The following is a 17377-nucleotide window of genomic DNA, read 5'->3' as shown; positions in this document are numbered from 1 at the left end:
ATGGGGGAAAGGACTGGAGGTGGAGAGACACAAGGCGGCCGCCAGTCCGACTGTCAGGTGAAATGAGCTTCAGGTAAGAAGTTATGACCTGCAGTCTATCTGGGTCAAACCAAGTTTAGGTGGAGTTTATTTTCCTTGTGCTAACTTTTTACAGTCAGTTACAGTAACTCGTACTGTGTACTAGCTAGCATGATGGAGTTTCTGTACAGTTGGGTGGGTGCTATGATGTTACTGGTGAACTTTATTTTATTCATATGGTTAGTTAGTAGAGTTGCCAACCGTGCCATAAAAAACGGAATCCTCTGGTATTCAGAGTTAATATTATGCGTTTTGTATTGAGCTGAAAATAAAAGCGATTTGTCCCATACTTCAGCTACAATAAAAAAAAGACAAAAAGCTGGAGTTATTCTGTGTCTTTGCTGCACAGCTGCCTCTTCTTCTCTCGTTCTCCCTCTCCTGCTGCTACTTCAATCATGAAACTGATCAATGATCAGCTGATCGGCGTTTCTGCCACAAGTCCCGTCTCTCTTGCTTGTTTATCTCCCGCTTTGCGCCAGAAAGAGGAAACTAGCAGAGGTCGTGTTAAACAGCAGAAGCGCCTTTAAACTTGATAAGCTGTTGTTAGAATTTATTTAATTCGGTGCAATTACTTTTTCATATAGGACCAAGTATGTTTGGATAGCTTTTTCCCCTTGAAAACTGCCGTTTAATATTAGACATTCTTGTCTAATATTAACATTTATTGATCTGAAACGTGTAAGTGTGACAAATATGGAATAAGATACGAAATGAGAAAGGAGGCAAATATTTTTTCACAGCGCTATAGTCTGTAAATGATCTTTTGGCTATAGTAGATCTTTGACTTGTTCCTTTTTTAATTGTTTGTTTAAAATAGTTTTCTCTAGGTTAAGGCATACGGTCCAGGCCTACAGAGCAGTGGTCTGGCTGTTGGAAAACCCAGTGAACTCACAGTTGATGCCAAGCAAGGAGGAAAAGCTCCTCTGAAAATTATAGCCCAGGTATATCTGGCTTTGTATATGATCACAAATATGTTAAATATATTGTATGTACCGTATTTTTCGGACTATGAGTCGCACTTAAAATCCTTTAATTATCTCTCAAAAATCGACAGTGCGCCTTATGTATGAATTGTGGTTGTGCTTACTGACCTTGAACCGATTTTATGTAATACACGGCGCTTAAAAATCTGTCAAAAAATGTTTTAGTAGGACTTTGGTAAGCTACGAAGTCGCACCGCTTGATGGATTGTCGGAGCATTACGGCTACGTAGTCAGGAGCCTGGCGGAGTGATACGTACTGTGCTGCAACATAATATTACTGTATTGTGTGTGGATCATGACCCCAAAATGCCACCTGTTAAGAGACATGCTGACGAAGCGGATTTCAAACTCAAGGCTGTCAGTCACGCAGTAGAACATGAGAATAGAGCAGCTGCGAGAGATTTCAACATGAATGAATCAATGGTACGGAAGTGGAGGAAGCAAGAAGAAAGAGTTGAGTAAAGTTTGACTTATCTGGCTGTTTTGTTTCGCTTAATGCGTTTTATAGTCCAGTGCGCCTCATGTATGAAACCAGACCTGTTCATCGACAGTGCGCCTTATGGTCCGAAAAATACAGTGTGTTAAATCTGATTGAACTATAATCCCTTGTCTTCTGCACAGGATGGTGAAGTCAATTCTGTGGATGTCCAGGTTAAGGATAATAGCAACAGCACATACACCTGCACCCCACGTAAGCCTGTGAAGCACACTGTGATGGTCTCCTGGGGAGACGCTAACATCCCTGAGAGTCCATTCAGGGGGAGTATGCACTCACACACTCTCACTTTCACTCTGGCATGCAAGGTTTGCCTTTTCTTCTCACTGAAAAGTCTCTTGAGTTTTGGTGTTTGTGCCCACAGATGAATATCAGAGCAGGCTGTCATCCAAACAAGGTGAAGGTCTCTGACCCTGGAGTGGCAAAGACGGGCCTGAAAGCCTTCCAGCCAACATACTTCACTGAAGGCGGGCTCTGCTGCAGATATTCCACTGGACATAGGCGAGCTTGACCTCAGCCAGCTGACAGCCCCTCTTACAACACCCTCAGGCCCAGAGGAGCCCTGCCTGCTGAAGATGCTGCGTAACGCTCACATTGGTGAGTGTCCGTCTGATAAGTGAGAAGTTTGCTAAACAATGAGACTCATCAGAATCCAAATACTTTATTAACCCTTAAGTAAAAGACAGAGGGGGAAAGTAATAAAAGTTAAAGCGTGGAGAAAGAAGCAGGAGCAACTGAAACGGGCTGCATGCACACACAAGAATAAGCGTTGTTAACATCTGTTTTGTCGGTCTGTCTTAGGAATCTCGTTTGTTCCCAGGGAGATTGGTGAGCACCTTGTTAACATCAAGAAGAACGCCCGTCATGTTCCCAGCAGCCCAATTGCTGTTATGATCAAGCAGTCAGGGATTGGTGACGTGTGCGTGGACCGTGGCTGACCAAAGCCAGGACTTTTCAGCCTTGAGAGTTTATCATTGATGCAGGTATATGCTCAGTGAAAGCATAAATACTGTGATATTTTTCTTTTTAAACATTCAAATAGAATATAATATGAGAATTTTGATGTGAAATTTAACCTTTAAGTGACTAGTACTTTGAGAACTGCCATCAATTACACAATGAAGTTCATTTACATATAGGTTCTTGTATTAGTAATGCTATATTGTACATAGAGACAGAATATGACATGAAGGGCTACTGACCACAGAAAAGTAAAAGGTAACTGGGCCTAAAGACTAACGGGAGAGAAACACGCTTTCTGTGATTCTATTTGTGTTTTTGTGCTAATCTTGGATATCTTAGGTTGTCTCATTACTGTCATATATGTCCTGTCATTAAAACACTGGCTTCTAACAACTAACAGTGTCTCGAAAATAATTTAATAAATAAACAAATAATATGGATGCATGACTTTTAACTTGTCTATTTTTTAGGCTGAACACTGCTGCTAATGTGACTTAGGTAAATGGTTTCAGGCTCTCCCCTCCTGAGTTTGACAAACGTTCAGGATCAGAAAATGTGTGACTCACAGGTGCTGTAGCGTATGGCCACAGCTTCACTCTGAGCTCCATCTCCATAGAGTGCAGACAGTGATATCTCATACTCCTTAAGACACAGGACAACAGTTTATTGAGATATTGTATTTTTTTTACTTCATAATATGTACCCCAACAATCCAATAGTTCTTCCCCACCTGTCTCAGGTCGCCTCCACTTAGTGAGGTAAGAAACATCATCATCAGCTGCAGCTTCCCAGCGCACTGTCATGTCACTGTCTGAGAAATTAGTTACCCTAAGGTCAGAAGGAGGAGGCACCTTCACTAGAAGATTCGTGCAAATTTGATATATTTGACTTCTCTGTTTTTTTTCTCTCTGAATTATTTTTGAAAAGGAAAAATAATAATTTGAATGTGAAGCAAAACATGTATGGTGCTCGGTAAAGATGACACACCGACCCACTCCTTTTTTGTTTTTGTTTTTTGTTTGAGAAAGTTTGTTTTCATATTAAAGCAGTGTCAGTGACGTCATTCTACCCGACTACCACAGGTAAAGAAAAGCCTGAATCTGTAGATCTTTTTCTTTTGTTTTTGTCTAAAACACAAGAAATAAAAAAGGCAAAAAAGCCAGGGAAACATAGGAAATAATGTTTTGTCAGGCAATGACTTGTTGGCACAAGAAGAGTGGTCGTTGGTAGCCATGACAACAAGGAGGTGTGTTTGTTGCTGGCAGGTAAATGAAAAAAAGCAAAGCAAAGAAAAAAAGTCAGGGGAAGCCCAGGCTACGAGGGGTCATCCCTTGGAATTTTCACTCCAAGATCGCCCGCCTGGACCTCCCCCTAGCAGGTGAACATACAGAGGGAAGTGAGCCGAGGGCTCGAACCCGGGCCTGTATGTTGCTAGCCTGCTAGCCCGCCACATGTGGCCACATGACGGGCGAAGAGAATGGGGCAAATTGTTCTATTTAAAGAGCACTACGCGCACATCGTGCGATCAGCCTTTTCCATTAGCTGGAGACCACACATTTTTGCACTCAAAAATAGCGGCGGGGCCTCAGTCTGTCTGTGGGGCATCGGGTATACCGGCCATTTGCCCGGTGGGCCGATGCTAATTTTGCCTTTTAAATGGCCCAATGTTTTGTTGTTGTTGTTGTCTTTTTTTCCTAACTGTGTAAACAGTGAAAGGTGGCGGATTGGACAGATGCTGGCAGACGTGTAAAAAGAACTCAGTTGTTTGGTAGTGGCTATGGTGGAGCTTTCACACATTCAGTCAAATTAGCAAGTGGTGGAGGCCAGCAGGTGGATGGGGGAAAGGACTGGAGGTGGAGAGACGCAAGGCGGCCGCCAGTCCGACTGTCAGGTGAAATGAGCTTCAGGTAAGAAGTTATGACCTGCAGTCTATCTGGGTCAAACCAAGTTTAGGTGGAGTTTATTTTCCTTGTGCTAACTTTTTACAGTCAGTTACAATAACTCGTACTGTGTACTAGCTAGCATGATGGAGTTTCTGTACAGTTGGGTGGGTGCTATGATGTTACTGGTGAACTTTATTTTATTCATATGGTTAGTTAGTAGAGTTGCCAACCGTGCCATAAAAAACGGAATCCTCTGGTATTCAGAGTTAATATTATGCGTTTTGTATTGAGCTGAAAATAAAAGCGATTTGTCCCATACTTCAGCTACAATAAAAAAAAGACAAAAAGCTGGAGTTATTCTGTGTCTTTGCTGCACAGCTGCCTCTTCTTCTCTCGTTCTCCCTCTCCTGCTGCTACTTCAATCATGAAACTGATCAATGATCAGCTGATCGGCGTTTCTGCCACAAGTCCCGTCTCTCTTGCTTGTTTATCTCCCGCTTTGCGCCAGAAAGAGGAAACTAGCAGAGGTCGTGTTAAACAGCAGAAGCGCCTTTAAACTTGATAAGCTGTTGTTAGAATTTATTTAATTCGGTGCAATTACTTTTTCATATAGGACCAAGTATGTTTGGATAGCTTTTTCCCCTTGAAAACTGCCGTTTAATATTAGACATTCTTGTCTAATATTAACATTTATTGATCTGAAACGTGTAAGTGTGACAAATATGGAATAAGATACGAAATGAGAAAGGAGGCAAATATTTTTTCACAGCGCTATAGTCTGTAAATGATCTTTTGGCTATAGTAGATCTTTGACTTGTTCCTTTTTTAATTGTTTGTTTAAAATAGTTTTCTCTAGGTTAAGGCGTACGGTCCAGGCCTACAGAGCAGTGGTCTGGCTGTTGGAAAACCCAGTGAACTCACAGTTGATGCCAAGCAAGGAGGAAAAGCTCCTCTGAAAATTATAGCCCAGGTATATCTGGCTTTGTATATGATCACAAATATGTTAAATATATTGTATGTACCGTATTTTTCGGACTATGAGTCGCACTTAAAATCCTTTAATTATCTCTCAAAAATCGACAGTGCGCCTTATGTATGAATTGTGGTTGTGCTTACTGACCTTGAACCGATTTTATGTAATACACGGCGCTTAAAAATCTGTCAAAAAATGTTTTAGTACGACTTTGGTAAGCTACGAAGTCGCACCGCTTGATGGATTGTCGGAGCATTACGGCTACGTAGTCAGGAGCCTGGCGGAGTGATACGTACTGTGCTGCAACATAATATTACTGTATTGTGTGTGGATCATGACCCCAAAATGCCACCTGTTAAGAGACATGCTGACGAAGCGGATTTCAAACTCAAGGCTGTCAGTCACGCAGTAGAACATGAGAATAGAGCAGCTGCGAGAGATTTCAACATGAATGAATCAATGGTACGGAAGTGGAAGAAGCAAGAAGAAAGAGTTGAGTAAAGTTTGACTTATCTGGCTGTTTTGTTTCGCTTAATGCGTTTTATAGTCCAGTGCGCCTCATGTATGAAACCAGACCTGTTCATCGACAGTGCGCCTTATGGTCCGAAAAATACAGTGTGTTAAATCTGATTGAACTATAATCCCTTGTCTTCTGCACAGGATGGTGAAGTCAATTCTGTGGATGTCCAGGTTAAGGATAATAGCAACAGCACATACACCTGCACCCCACGTAAGCCTGTGAAGCACACTGTGATGGTCTCCTGGGGAGACGCTAACATCCCTGAGAGTCCATTCAGGGGGAGTATGCACTCACACACTCTCACTTTCACTCTGGCATGCAAGGTTTGCCTTTTCTTCTCACTGAAAAGTCTCTTGAGTTTTGGTGTTTGTGCCCACAGATGAATATCAGAGCAGGCTGTCATCCAAACAAGGTGAAGGTCTCTGACCCTGGAGTGGCAAAGACGGGCCTGAAAGCCTTCCAGCCAACATACTTCACTGAAGGCGGGCTCTGCTGCAGATATTCCACTGGACATAGGCGAGCTTGACCTCAGCCAGCTGACAGCCCCTCTTACAACACCCTCAGGCCCAGAGGAGCCCTGCCTGCTGAAGATGCTGCGTAACGCTCACATTGGTGAGTGTCCGTCTGATAAGTGAGAAGTTTGCTAAACAATGAGACTCATCAGAATCCAAATACTTTATTAACCCTTAAGTAAAAGACAGAGGGGGAAAGTAATAAAAGTTAAAGCGTGGAGAAAGAAGCAGGAGCAACTGAAACGGGCTGCATGCACACACAAGAATAAGCGTTGTTAACATCTGTTTTGTCGGTCTGTCTTAGGAATCTCGTTTGTTCCCAGGGAGATTGGTGAGCACCTTGTTAACATCAAGAAGAACGCCCGTCATGTTCCCAGCAGCCCAATTGCTGTTATGATCAAGCAGTCAGGGATTGGTGACGTGTGCGTGTGCGTGGACCGTGGCTGACCAAAGCCAGGACTTTTCAGCCTTGAGAGTTTATCATTGATGCAGGTATATGCTCAGTGAAAGCATAAATACTGTGATATTTTTCTTTTTAAACATTCAAATAGAATATAATATGAGAATTTCGATGTGAAATTTAACCTTTAAGTGACTAGTACTTTGAGAACTGCCATCAATTACACAATGAAGTTCATTTACATATAGGTTATTGTATTAGTAATGCTATATTGTACATAGAGACAGAATATGACATGAAGGGCTACTGACCACAGAAAAGTAAAAGGTAACTGGGCCTAAAGACTAACGGGAGAGAAACACGCTTTCTGTGATTCTATTTGTGTTTTTGTGCTAATCTTGGATATCTTAGGTTGTCTCATTACTGTCATATATGTCCTGTCATTAAAACACTGGCTTCTAACAACTAACAGTGTCTCGAAAATAATTTAATAAATAAACAAATAATATGGATGCATGACTTTTAACTTGTCTATTTTTTAGGCTGAACACTGCTGCTAATGTGACTTAGGTAAATGGTTTCAGGCTCTCCCCTCCTGAGTTTGACAAACGTTCAGGATCAGAAAATGTGTGACTCACAGGTGCTGTAGCGTATGGCCACAGCTTCACTCTGAGCTCCATCTCCATAGAGTGCAGACAGTGATATCTCATACTCCTTAAGACACAGGACAACAGTTTATTGAGATATTGTATTTTTTTTACTTCATAATATGTACCCCAACAATCCAATAGTTCTTCCCCACCTGTCTCAGGTCGCCTCCACTTAGTGAGGTAAGAAACATCATCATCAGCTGCAGCTTCCCAGCGCACTGTCATGTCACTGTCTGAGAAATTAGTTACCCTAAGGTCAGAAGGAGGAGGCACCTTCACTAGAAGATTCGTGCAAATTTGATATATTTGACTTCTCTGTTTTTTTTCTCTCTGAATTATTTTTGAAAAGGAAAAATAATAATTTGAATGTGAAGCAAAACATGTATGGTGCTCGGTAAAGATGACACACCGACCCACTCCTTTTTTGTTTTTGTTTTTTGTTTGAGAAAGTTTGTTTTCATATTAAAGCAGTGTCAGTGACGTCATTCTACCCGACTACCACAGGTAAAGAAAAGCCTGAATCTGTAGATCTTTTTCTTTTGTTTTTGTCTAAAACACAAGAAATAAAAAAGGCAAAAAAGCCAGGGAAACATAGGAAATAATGTTTTGTCAGGCAATGACTTGTTGGCACAAGAAGAGTGGTCGTTGGTAGCCATGACAACAAGGAGGTGTGTTTGTTGCTGGCAGGTAAATGAAAAAAAGCAAAGCAAAGAAAAAAAGTCAGGGGAAGCCCAGGCTACGAGGGGTCATCCCTTGGAATTTTCACTCCAAGATCGCCCGCCTGGACCTCCCCCTAGCAGGTGAACATACAGAGGGAAGTGAGCCGAGGGCTCGAACCCGGGCCTGTATGTTGCTAGCCTGCTAGCCCGCCACATGTGGCCACATGACGGGCGAAGAGAATGGGGCAAATTGTTCTATTTAAAGAGCACTACGCGATCAGCCTTTTCCATTAGCTGGAGACCACACATTTTTGCACTCAAAAATAGCGGCGGGGCCTCAGTCTGTCTGTGGGGCATCGGGTATACCGGCCATTTGCCCGGTGGGCCGATGCTAATTTTGCCTTTTAAATGGCCCAATGTTTTGTTGTTGTTGTTGTCTTTTTTTCCTAACTGTGTAAACAGTGAAAGGTGGCGGATTGGACAGATGCTGGCAGACGTGTAAAAAGAACTCAGTTGTTTGGTAGTGGCTATGGTGGAGCTTTCACACATTCAGTCAAATTAGCAAGTGGTGGAGGCCAGCAGGTGGATGGGGGAAAGGACTGGAGGTGGAGAGACGCAAGGCGGCCGCCAGTCCGACTGTCAGGTGAAATGAGCTTCAGGTAAGAAGTTATGACCTGCAGTCTATCTGGGTCAAACCAAGTTTAGGTGGAGTTTATTTTCCTTGTGCTAACTTTTTACAGTCAGTTACAATAACTCGTACTGTGTACTAGCTAGCATGATGGAGTTTCTGTACAGTTGGGTGGGTGCTATGATGTTACTGGTGAACTTTATTTTATTCATATGGTTAGTTAGTAGAGCCAACCGTGCCATAAAAAACGGAATCCTCTGGTATTCAGAGTTAATATTATGCGTTTTGTATTGAGCTGAAAATAAAAGCGATTTGTCCCATACTTCAGCTACAATAAAAAAAAGACAAAAAGCTGGAGTTATTCTGTGTCTTTGCTGCACAGCTGCCTCTTCTTCTCTCGTTCTCCCTCTCCTGCTGCTACTTCAATCATGAAACTGATCAATGATCAGCTGATCGGCGTTTCTGCCACAAGTCCCGTCTCTCTTGCTTGTTTATCTCTGAAGAAAATATAATCTGATCAAACATTATTCAGCTTTAAATATTGTTCAGCTTTAAAGTTACTGTGCAACTGTGTAATAAAAATGTGCTCACGACTTTGGCCTTGAGAGCGATAAGAAGCGATCGCCTCATCCTGCAGGTGCAAGATATCTGCAAGCGAAGAGACTAGAACACCCAAGGCCGATTTCCTTTTATGGAGTTGTTTTTCTGCTAATGCAGCACTTTCCTCACAACCCCCTCCTGTAAGTTTTAGAGAATATATACCCATCCTCACAGCAAATATTAGGAATCTCCTGATGTGAGCTGTGTTGAGAGGTTGTCTCTGTCTCAATAAAAGTTCACTGATTCCCCATCTGCCGCAGGTGTCCGGTTGTCTTCATTCTCCGCCAGCCTGGTTAAGTCAATTCCTCCTTAACATCTAAAAGAACCTATTTAATGAAGGAAGACGGGTTCACTTTGTGTTTAATATTATTCTATTGCTGTTGTTGTTTTTTTTATATCCTTCAATTGGCGTCACGAACAGGATCCGCTCCAGGTCAACTGGAACGGATGGGAGGACTTCGGCCGTGGTCTGAGTGAACGGAGTTTGGACAAAAGCTGTGTGCACACAAAAAACAAGGTAAGCAGACCTTTTATTTCTGCTATATTGAACATTATAAAAATACTTAGTGTCCAAACTCCTAGTAATTCATAACCAAAATTGTCTGGCTTACTTAAGGCTTGTTGAGAATCAGACAAGTGAATAAGAAATAAGTGAATAAGAGATAAGTGAATAAGAAATAAGTGAATAAGTGAATAAAGATAAGAGTGAACTGAGGTCTGACCACGGTTGCAGCCGACGGGTTGCTCTCCGGTGTCGGATACATACCTCAGTGCAGGTCTGGGACCTTGAAAGGGTTTATTAGTAACGCCTTTCTAAACAAATTAAAAGGTTAAAGGCCTTGAGAATATTTTTTAGTAATATTCTCTAAACTACAGAAGGGTTAGGAAGGCCCAGAGGACTTTATTATAAAAGATCCTCTAAAACTTAAAAAGGAGAAGTACTGGTTGGAGTCCAAAGGAGGGGTCCCTTTGATCAATAGGAGAAAACGGATCTCTTCTTAAAACCCCGATGATTTTAGTGTTTTAAATGTTTTGATGTTCTGTTTGATATTGGACACACATAAATACACGCTGAATGCTTGCTGTGGAACACTGGGCAGGACAGTTTGGTTCTCCGTTGTTCACAGATTACACAATTAAAGGAACTAGGTTCCTCTTTTGGTTAAAATAATACACCACACATAGAATTTTTTTTTTTTTACACATTTATTACATACATAAGGAGGGTAATGAGTGACTGCAGGTAATGTATGAAGTGTGAATGTGACGTGTGAACAAGGTGACAACCAACTAGCACCCCTATCAGGAAGCTCTAGGCAAGGTTACCCGCCAGACTCCGGTTTGGTAGAAGCCTGGTAACACCTGAAGGGATATTTCAGTGCTGACTCACCTTTAAAGCAGCGCCCCAGCTGTTAGTGCCTAACAGAGGCAGAAACCCAGCTGGCCCAAATTCTCCTTTAAAATCAATAAAAGAACACTCCTCCATTGACAGTAAAATGGATGGAGAATTAGATCGAGAAACTAATGATGATGGTTGGGGTCCCGGTGTTATTCTTAGCACATTGGGAGAACAATTAACATGTGTTGAGACAGTCATCAACTCCACACACCAGCCTAAAGAAGCAAAAAAGCAGAAAGAGTCATTGAGGAAAACAGCTGAAAGGTTAATGAAAGAAAAGGGAAAGGACGAGGGGAGTAGTGGTAACTGGGGAATAATTTGGCAGAATAAGGCTATGCAGGCAAAAGAGAAAGAGGAAGAAGCCAACTCAGCAGCAGCAGGTGCAGGTGTGATGAGCGGGGTGAGACACAGAAAGGAAGCAGATAAGCACGCAGGCCGCAAAGCTAAATTTAATCACTGGGTGTGTTTATGGGAAACTGCAAAACCACACATGAAGAAAAATAGGTCTCAGCCACCTCCCTATTCTGCCTCAACTCCTCCCTCAGCAGGCATATATCCGGTACTTAATATCTCTGGTGGAATAATGACTATTGGAGAAGAACCGCCCGTAGCTCCAACTCCCATAGATACCAAGCATTTTTGCCCAGGAAGCTCCTCTCTGTCGGCGACATCCTCAGCTAGTAGTAGAGCCCCCTCTTCTATGTCCCATTGTTTTGGAACCGGATCTGAGGGCCTAACTGACCCCTTTGCGAGCGCACCATTTGCGGTTCGAATGAACAGACAGGAACCCACTGAACAACAATTAACTGATCAAGAAGCAGCATTACGCAGCTGCTTAAATGAACATAGGTCAGTGGTCCAGGTGAATAATCGTGTTGCGTCAGCCCCTCTTTCCCGGTCCAACCCCTTTGCCAGCACTCCTGTCGCTGTTAAAGGAGATCTGACCGCTACTGCAAAAACTGAGCCTGGCACTTCACCAAATGTCACAGTTACCATGTCTTTGGTGGGCCGTCAGGATCCGGAAACACAGATGAGTTTAGCCCACGTTTTTGCTGACACTGCTACCCCACCAGGCGGGGAAGAAACTGAGGATACTGATGATGAACTCAGTGACCTTAACAATACACCCCCCTCTACCCCTCCCAGTTTAGGATATCAGACTAGATCTAAGGGCCCTGTGCCTCAGCCTCCAGGCATATTTCCCCTGGTCCAGACTAAAGCGCAACGTAGACCAGTGTATCAACCTTATTCATTCGGAGATGTCCAGGCCCTAGTGGACAAACTCCCTGACATAACGGAGGGAGGGAATGCCTGGTTGGCTGGTTTGGATAAATACACAGCTGGACAGGACCTCGCACTGGGAGATTTTAGAGCTATTATAACTAGGTGCACATCCCGATCTCAGGCAGCGGACCTGGAACAAAATGCGGGTACTACCATGCATGAGAACGAGGTGCCACTAATGCAGGCCTTGAGGTTTATTGGACCGGCCCTGCGCAAACAATTCCCACCCAAAAATCAAGGCACCTTACAGAAATTTAAATGGGAGGGAAAGCAAAATCCCACCCATTATCTAAATCAGGCTGTTGAAGACTGGGTGAACCATACAGGTCATCACCCCAGTAGGACTTGTTCACAGAGCATGTGGTTTAGAAGGGCGGTGCTGAGGGGCATTCCGGAGTCAGTAAGCCAGAAAATGGAGGATAATCCTGATTTGCAGGACTGTGACTTTGCAATCTGGAAGAAACATTTGATTTTTAATCTTAACAAAGTGCAGATTAAGTCTGATGATAAAGCGGAGAGCGTCGAAGATTTACAGTTGCAACTGTTGAAGGTTCAGCTGCAGAAAGCTAAAAACGACCTGGGTGGAAAAGGTGACAAGCCTAAAAAGCAGCTTGTGGCCGCTGCGGCTCCCCCTCCTGGTCCAGTTGCCCCTGATTTGTATCCGAACCCATGGCCAACTGATCCACAGCCCCCCCAGTATGGTGCTTATCACTCCCCGGCCCCTTATGGGCAGAGAGGTTCCCCATTTGGAGGAAACAGAGGTGGTTTCAGGGGAAGGGGTCAGATGGGAGGTGGTAGGGGAGGCCAGATGTATGTTTGTTTCCGGTGTGGACAACCTGGACACTGGGCTAAAGCGTGCCCTTTGAACCCGGATGCTGGAAGAGGCAGGGGAGCCCGTGGTGGGCCCTATCAGCATCCTGGCCACAGAGGTGGACCTCGTGGTGCTTTAGTTGAAGTGCCCCCGGCCCCACAGATGCCTGTGATGGGGTGGGAGTACTACGAGGGTGGTCCCCAGCTATAGGACACCCCACAGACTGCCCAGGACGGTGAAGGGACAACGGCGGACCCTATGCTGTCCATAACTGTAGATAGAAGAAGAAGCAGCTTTTTAGTGGACACTGGAGCTACGTACTCCACCATTAAGGATGTTGCTCGTGAAAGACTTACTGACAGAGTGATTACAGTGGTGGGCATATCTGGGGAACCTAAAACTCTGCCTTACACCGTGCCCCTCCCCACAACGGTTGGAGATCAGACCTTGTTACACAGCTATGTTTGTTCAAAACAGGCGCCTGTGAATTTACTGGGAAGAGACTTGTTGATTAAATTAGGAGCCACAATACTCTGCTCTTCACAAGGCCTAACTGTGACTCTCCCTACTGGGGTTGTACTTCCCTGCTCTGATGGGCCAGAGGGAGGTGGTCAGTTTCTGCTGCAACCCTCCTCCTGTTTGGCGGACTCTGCTGACATCTACTGGGCATTATTGGAAGTTGAAACACCTGCTGAACCAGGAGTTTGGACTGCTTTTCAGCAATGGCGGCCGTGGCTCTCACTCCTACATCCTTATGTCCCTCCCCCTGACCCACCTCATGTTACACTGTTTTATGACAGGCATGACACCACCTGGTACCAGCACATGTTCCAAAAGCAGTGTGAGGGGCGGGCTTGGTCTCTGAACATGTCGTGCATTTTTGCGGCACCGGAGGGAGTGGCAGCAGCGGTTACTTTTACAACAGATCAATTACAGTGGTACATGATGTCTGATGAGGCAGCTCCCCATGTGTCACTGGCCTTACATCCTGGACACCAGGCTAAGGAGCTGGGTGGAATGGTTAAACGTTCCCTTGCGGCCACTGACTGGACACCTACAAAACTCCCACAGGTTTTGTTTTCTCCATCTACCAAGACATACCAAATTTTAAATGATTGCTTTAATTCCTCAACACTGCAACATGAAGTGGTCAGCGGGTCACATGGAAGAGAACACACAGACCACTGTGATGCTGCGCCTTTACTCGACTCTCTTCCAGATTGTTTGTGGTCCCTTGGACCCACAGATGTAGGTTTAGTTGATGTGGAGCCAGTCTCTTTTCAACTGTCATCTGCTACCCCTTTGTGGCAGCCTCAGTACCCACACAGACCGGAGGCTGAGGCTGGGATTGCAGAAACAATTTCTGGTTTGGTCACTGCCGGTGTCTTGGAGCCCTCCTGCTCTAAGTGGAACACGCCCATCCTACCCGTTGAGAAAAAAGGCACGGGGAAGTTCAGAATGGCACATGATTTGAGAAGGATTAATGCCTTACTTGGCACTCCTACTTTGCCTGTGCCTAATCCTTATGTTGCCTTGACCAACCTCCCACCATCTCATGCCTGGTTCACCTGCATTGACTTGGCTAATGCCTTTTTCTGCCTCCCACTTCGTGAGTCACTGCGTGACATTTTCTCATTTACATTTAGAGGCCGACAATGGCGTTACACTCGCTTACCACAGGGATTTGCCCTCTCCCCAGGACTGTTTAATCAGTGTTTGAAAGAACTTTTACAAACCAGCCCACTACCATCTGACTGTATGTTAATACAATATGTGGATGACCTTTTGCTGTCTGCCCCCACGGCTGACATCTGTTTGGAGGCCACCAGAGTGGTACTTCACCACCTGGCCAACACAGGTTTTAAAGTGAGCAAAAACAAACTACAGATTGCAAGAAAACAGGTTTCTTTTCTAGGCCGCATGGTCTCACAGTCCGGTATTTCCTTGTCCCCAGAACACAGGAACTCCATTTTGCACCATCCAAAACCTCTAACTGTAAAAGACATGTTGTCATTTTTGGGCCTGACTGGTTACAGCAGGACCTATGTCCCAGACTATGTTGGCCTTACTTCCCCTTTGCGCGTTTTGGTAAATGAACAAGGCATGAGAAACCTCTCTGCTCCCCTCTCATGGACTACAGAAACAGAACAGGCGTTTATAAAGTTAAAACAACAGCTTTCTGTCGCCTCTGACCTTGCTGTGCCAGATTATGCTTTGCCTTTTCATCTTGATGTTTCTGGAACTGGAACCCATATCAATGGTATCCTGTTCCAGAAAAAAGGGGGAGAGAGAAAAGTGTTGACATATGTAAGCGTAATGCTTGACAACACTGAAAAACGCCACCCACCGTGCACACAACACGTTTCTGGACTTGCAAAAATCATTCAGAAAACAGCACACATAGTGATGAACCACCCACTAAAAATTTTGACATCACACAGTGTGGTGGCCTACGTCTCCTCACAGGCCTTCACACTCACTTCACTCAGGCAGAGACGCCTCAGTACCATTTTGGAAGCACCACACATCACCTACTCACATGAAGGCATAAACATGGCTGATCACATGGGATCAGGGGAACCACATATGTGTGAAGAGGTTGTGCAGGTACAGGAGAAAATCAGGCCAGATTTGCAGGCAGAACCTCTAATGGATGCAGAAAAAGATTGGTTCACAGATGGATGTTGTTTCAGAACTGAAAGTGGAATGTTGAAGGCTGCATGGGCAATAGTGGAACAGACAGACATGAGATGGAAAACAGTGAAAGCAGAGCAGTTGACAGGACAACAGTCTGCACAGAGAGCTGAACTGAGAGCGGTGATTGAAGCCTTAAGGATGGGAAAGGGACAGAAAGTGAATATATACAGTGATTCAGCTTATGCTGTGGGAGCAGTGCATGTGGAGCTCAAGCAGTGGCTAAGAGCTGGTTTTTTGACAGCCAGCGGAAAGCCTATTAAACATGAGATAGAAATGAGGGAATTAGCGGAAGCACTGTTGTTACCTGTTAAGGTGGCAGTGGTAAAATGCAAAGGACACAGTGCCGGATTGGACTTAGTGGCATTAGGTAACAAACAGGCCGACTTAGTAGCTAAGCAGACAGCTGGTTACTTACCCTCCCTGATTATGGTAATGGACCCAGAAGCCACACCCCCTCCAGAAAGACCACCCATACAACTAGGCCTAGCCACAATCAGAGAGTTACAGGACAAAGCCAGCCCCCAGGAAAAATCATTATGGGTAACAAGAGGGGCCACAAACACAGATGTTTGGCGTGGCCCAGATGGAAGGCCCATTCTACCGCCAGGGGTCAGACAGACAGCAATGGAAGAGGCACATGGAGTGGGGCATGTGGGACCTGCACAAATGATGAGGAACTTAGCCGCCTGGTGGCACCCTTATCTAAAAGACATGACAAAATACATGGTTAAAACCTGTAAGGAGTGCAACCAATTTGGAATCAAGCCCGCCTTCAAGCCAATAGCAGGGTACTTCCCCATCCCACTTTGCCCAGGGAAAGAAATAATCATTGATTACACAGACATGGTGGACAGAGTAGGTAGTTACAGGTACCTGCTGGTGGCTGTGGATGCATTTTCAGGTTGGCCAGAAGCCTGGCCGACAGCAAGTGAAAACAGTAGAACTGTGGTGAAGTGTCTGATTAATCATTATATACCACAGCATGGGTTTCCCGAGGTCATAAGGTCGGACAATGGTTCACATTTCAGGAACCACGATCTGCAGAGGGTTGAAGCCGCATTAGGTTTGAAACATAAGTTTGGCTCAGTTTACCACCCCCAATCCCAGGGGAAAGTGGAAAGGATGAATCAAACTCTAAAAACTAAATTGGCTAAAATCTGTGCACAGACCAAATTAGATTGGGTTAAGGCATTGCCTCTTGCATTAATGTCCATAAGATGCTCAGTAAATCAAACCTCTGGTTACACTCCATTTGAGTTGGAGCATGGCAGGCCTTTTCCTGGCCCCTCCTCTCGCCTGTTAATGTCGGATGAAGCTGATTCAGACCTCGATCCGAGGACATATTATAACATGCTCCGCAGTTTTGTTGCCCAGTATTCCTCACAGGTCGCTGAAAGAAACCAGCAAGAGCTGAAAGAGGCGGCTACACCTGGAATGGACTACGTCCTCCTGAAAGTCACAAAGAGAAAGTGGGCTGAGCCTCGCTGGACAGGCCCTTACCGCATAACAGAGCGGACCTCCCACGCTGTCAGGCTCGAAGGGAAAGGTGACACCTGGTTTCATTACACACAGTGCGCTGCTGCCACCGAACCAGGAAGAACCTTGAGAGAGGTGCAGAAGGACCTGTCAGAAGGAGCTGCAACAGCATCACCAACCACTTGAGGGAGCCAAAACTCAACCTACAAGCCGGCTGGTTACAAAAGGGGGTGTTCTTCATACTGAACTAAACATTTTTATTTTTCTATTTTTAACATCTTTTATGACTTTGCTTTTATATTGGCTTGAGTTTTTAAGATTTACATTTTACATTGCAATAGTTTTAACCGCTGAAAGCTCATTTA

General features: G+C 44.5%; 2 protein-coding genes across 2 annotated transcripts; both read left to right on the top strand.

The window, feature by feature from the left end:
* LOC146561274 (filamin-A-like) lies at positions 1-6855 on the top strand. Its single transcript, XM_085243188.1, has 9 exons — positions 1-57; positions 1683-1824; positions 1922-1954; positions 2041-2154; positions 2359-2474; positions 6037-6178; positions 6276-6308; positions 6395-6508; positions 6713-6855. The coding sequence occupies exons 1-9, from the start codon at positions 1-3 to the stop codon at positions 6853-6855; spliced, it is 894 nt and encodes a 297-aa protein (XP_085099314.1).
* Positions 6856-9249: 2394 nt separating this feature from the next.
* LOC146561273 (uncharacterized) lies at positions 9250-13049 on the top strand. The gene has a single exon (XM_085297234.1). The coding sequence runs from the start codon at positions 10842-10844 to the stop codon at positions 13047-13049; it is 2208 nt and encodes a 735-aa protein (XP_085153360.1). The 5' UTR covers positions 9250-10841.
* The last annotated feature ends 4328 nt before the right edge of the window (positions 13050-17377 follow it).

Source organism: Mchenga conophoros, linkage group LG13 (assembly GCF_057382185.1).
Source record: "Mchenga conophoros isolate Kocher_MC1m ecotype Shallow Benthic linkage group LG13, M_conophoros_male_GT1.1, whole genome shotgun sequence".
Classification (NCBI taxonomy): Eukaryota; Metazoa; Chordata; class Actinopteri; order Cichliformes; family Cichlidae; genus Mchenga; species Mchenga conophoros.
Note: the sequence above shows the minus strand (reverse complement) of the source record. Positions and strands in the feature narration are given on the sequence as shown.

Coding starts and splice junctions, on each gene's coding strand:
- LOC146561273 (XM_085297234.1), top strand. CDS start 10,842: ATGGATGGAGAATTAGATCGAGAAACTAATGATGATGGTTGGGGTCCC.
- LOC146561274 (XM_085243188.1), top strand. CDS start 1: ATGGGGGAAAGGACTGGAGGTGGAGAGACACAAGGCGGCCGCCAGTCC. Junction 1,955..2,040: donor CAGGCTGTCATCCAAACAAG/GTGAAGGTCTCT, acceptor GCTCTGCTGCAG/ATATTCCACTGGACATAGGC. Junction 6,179..6,275: donor TGAGAGTCCATTCAGGGGGA/GTATGCACTCAC, acceptor TTGTGCCCACAG/ATGAATATCAGAGCAGGCTG.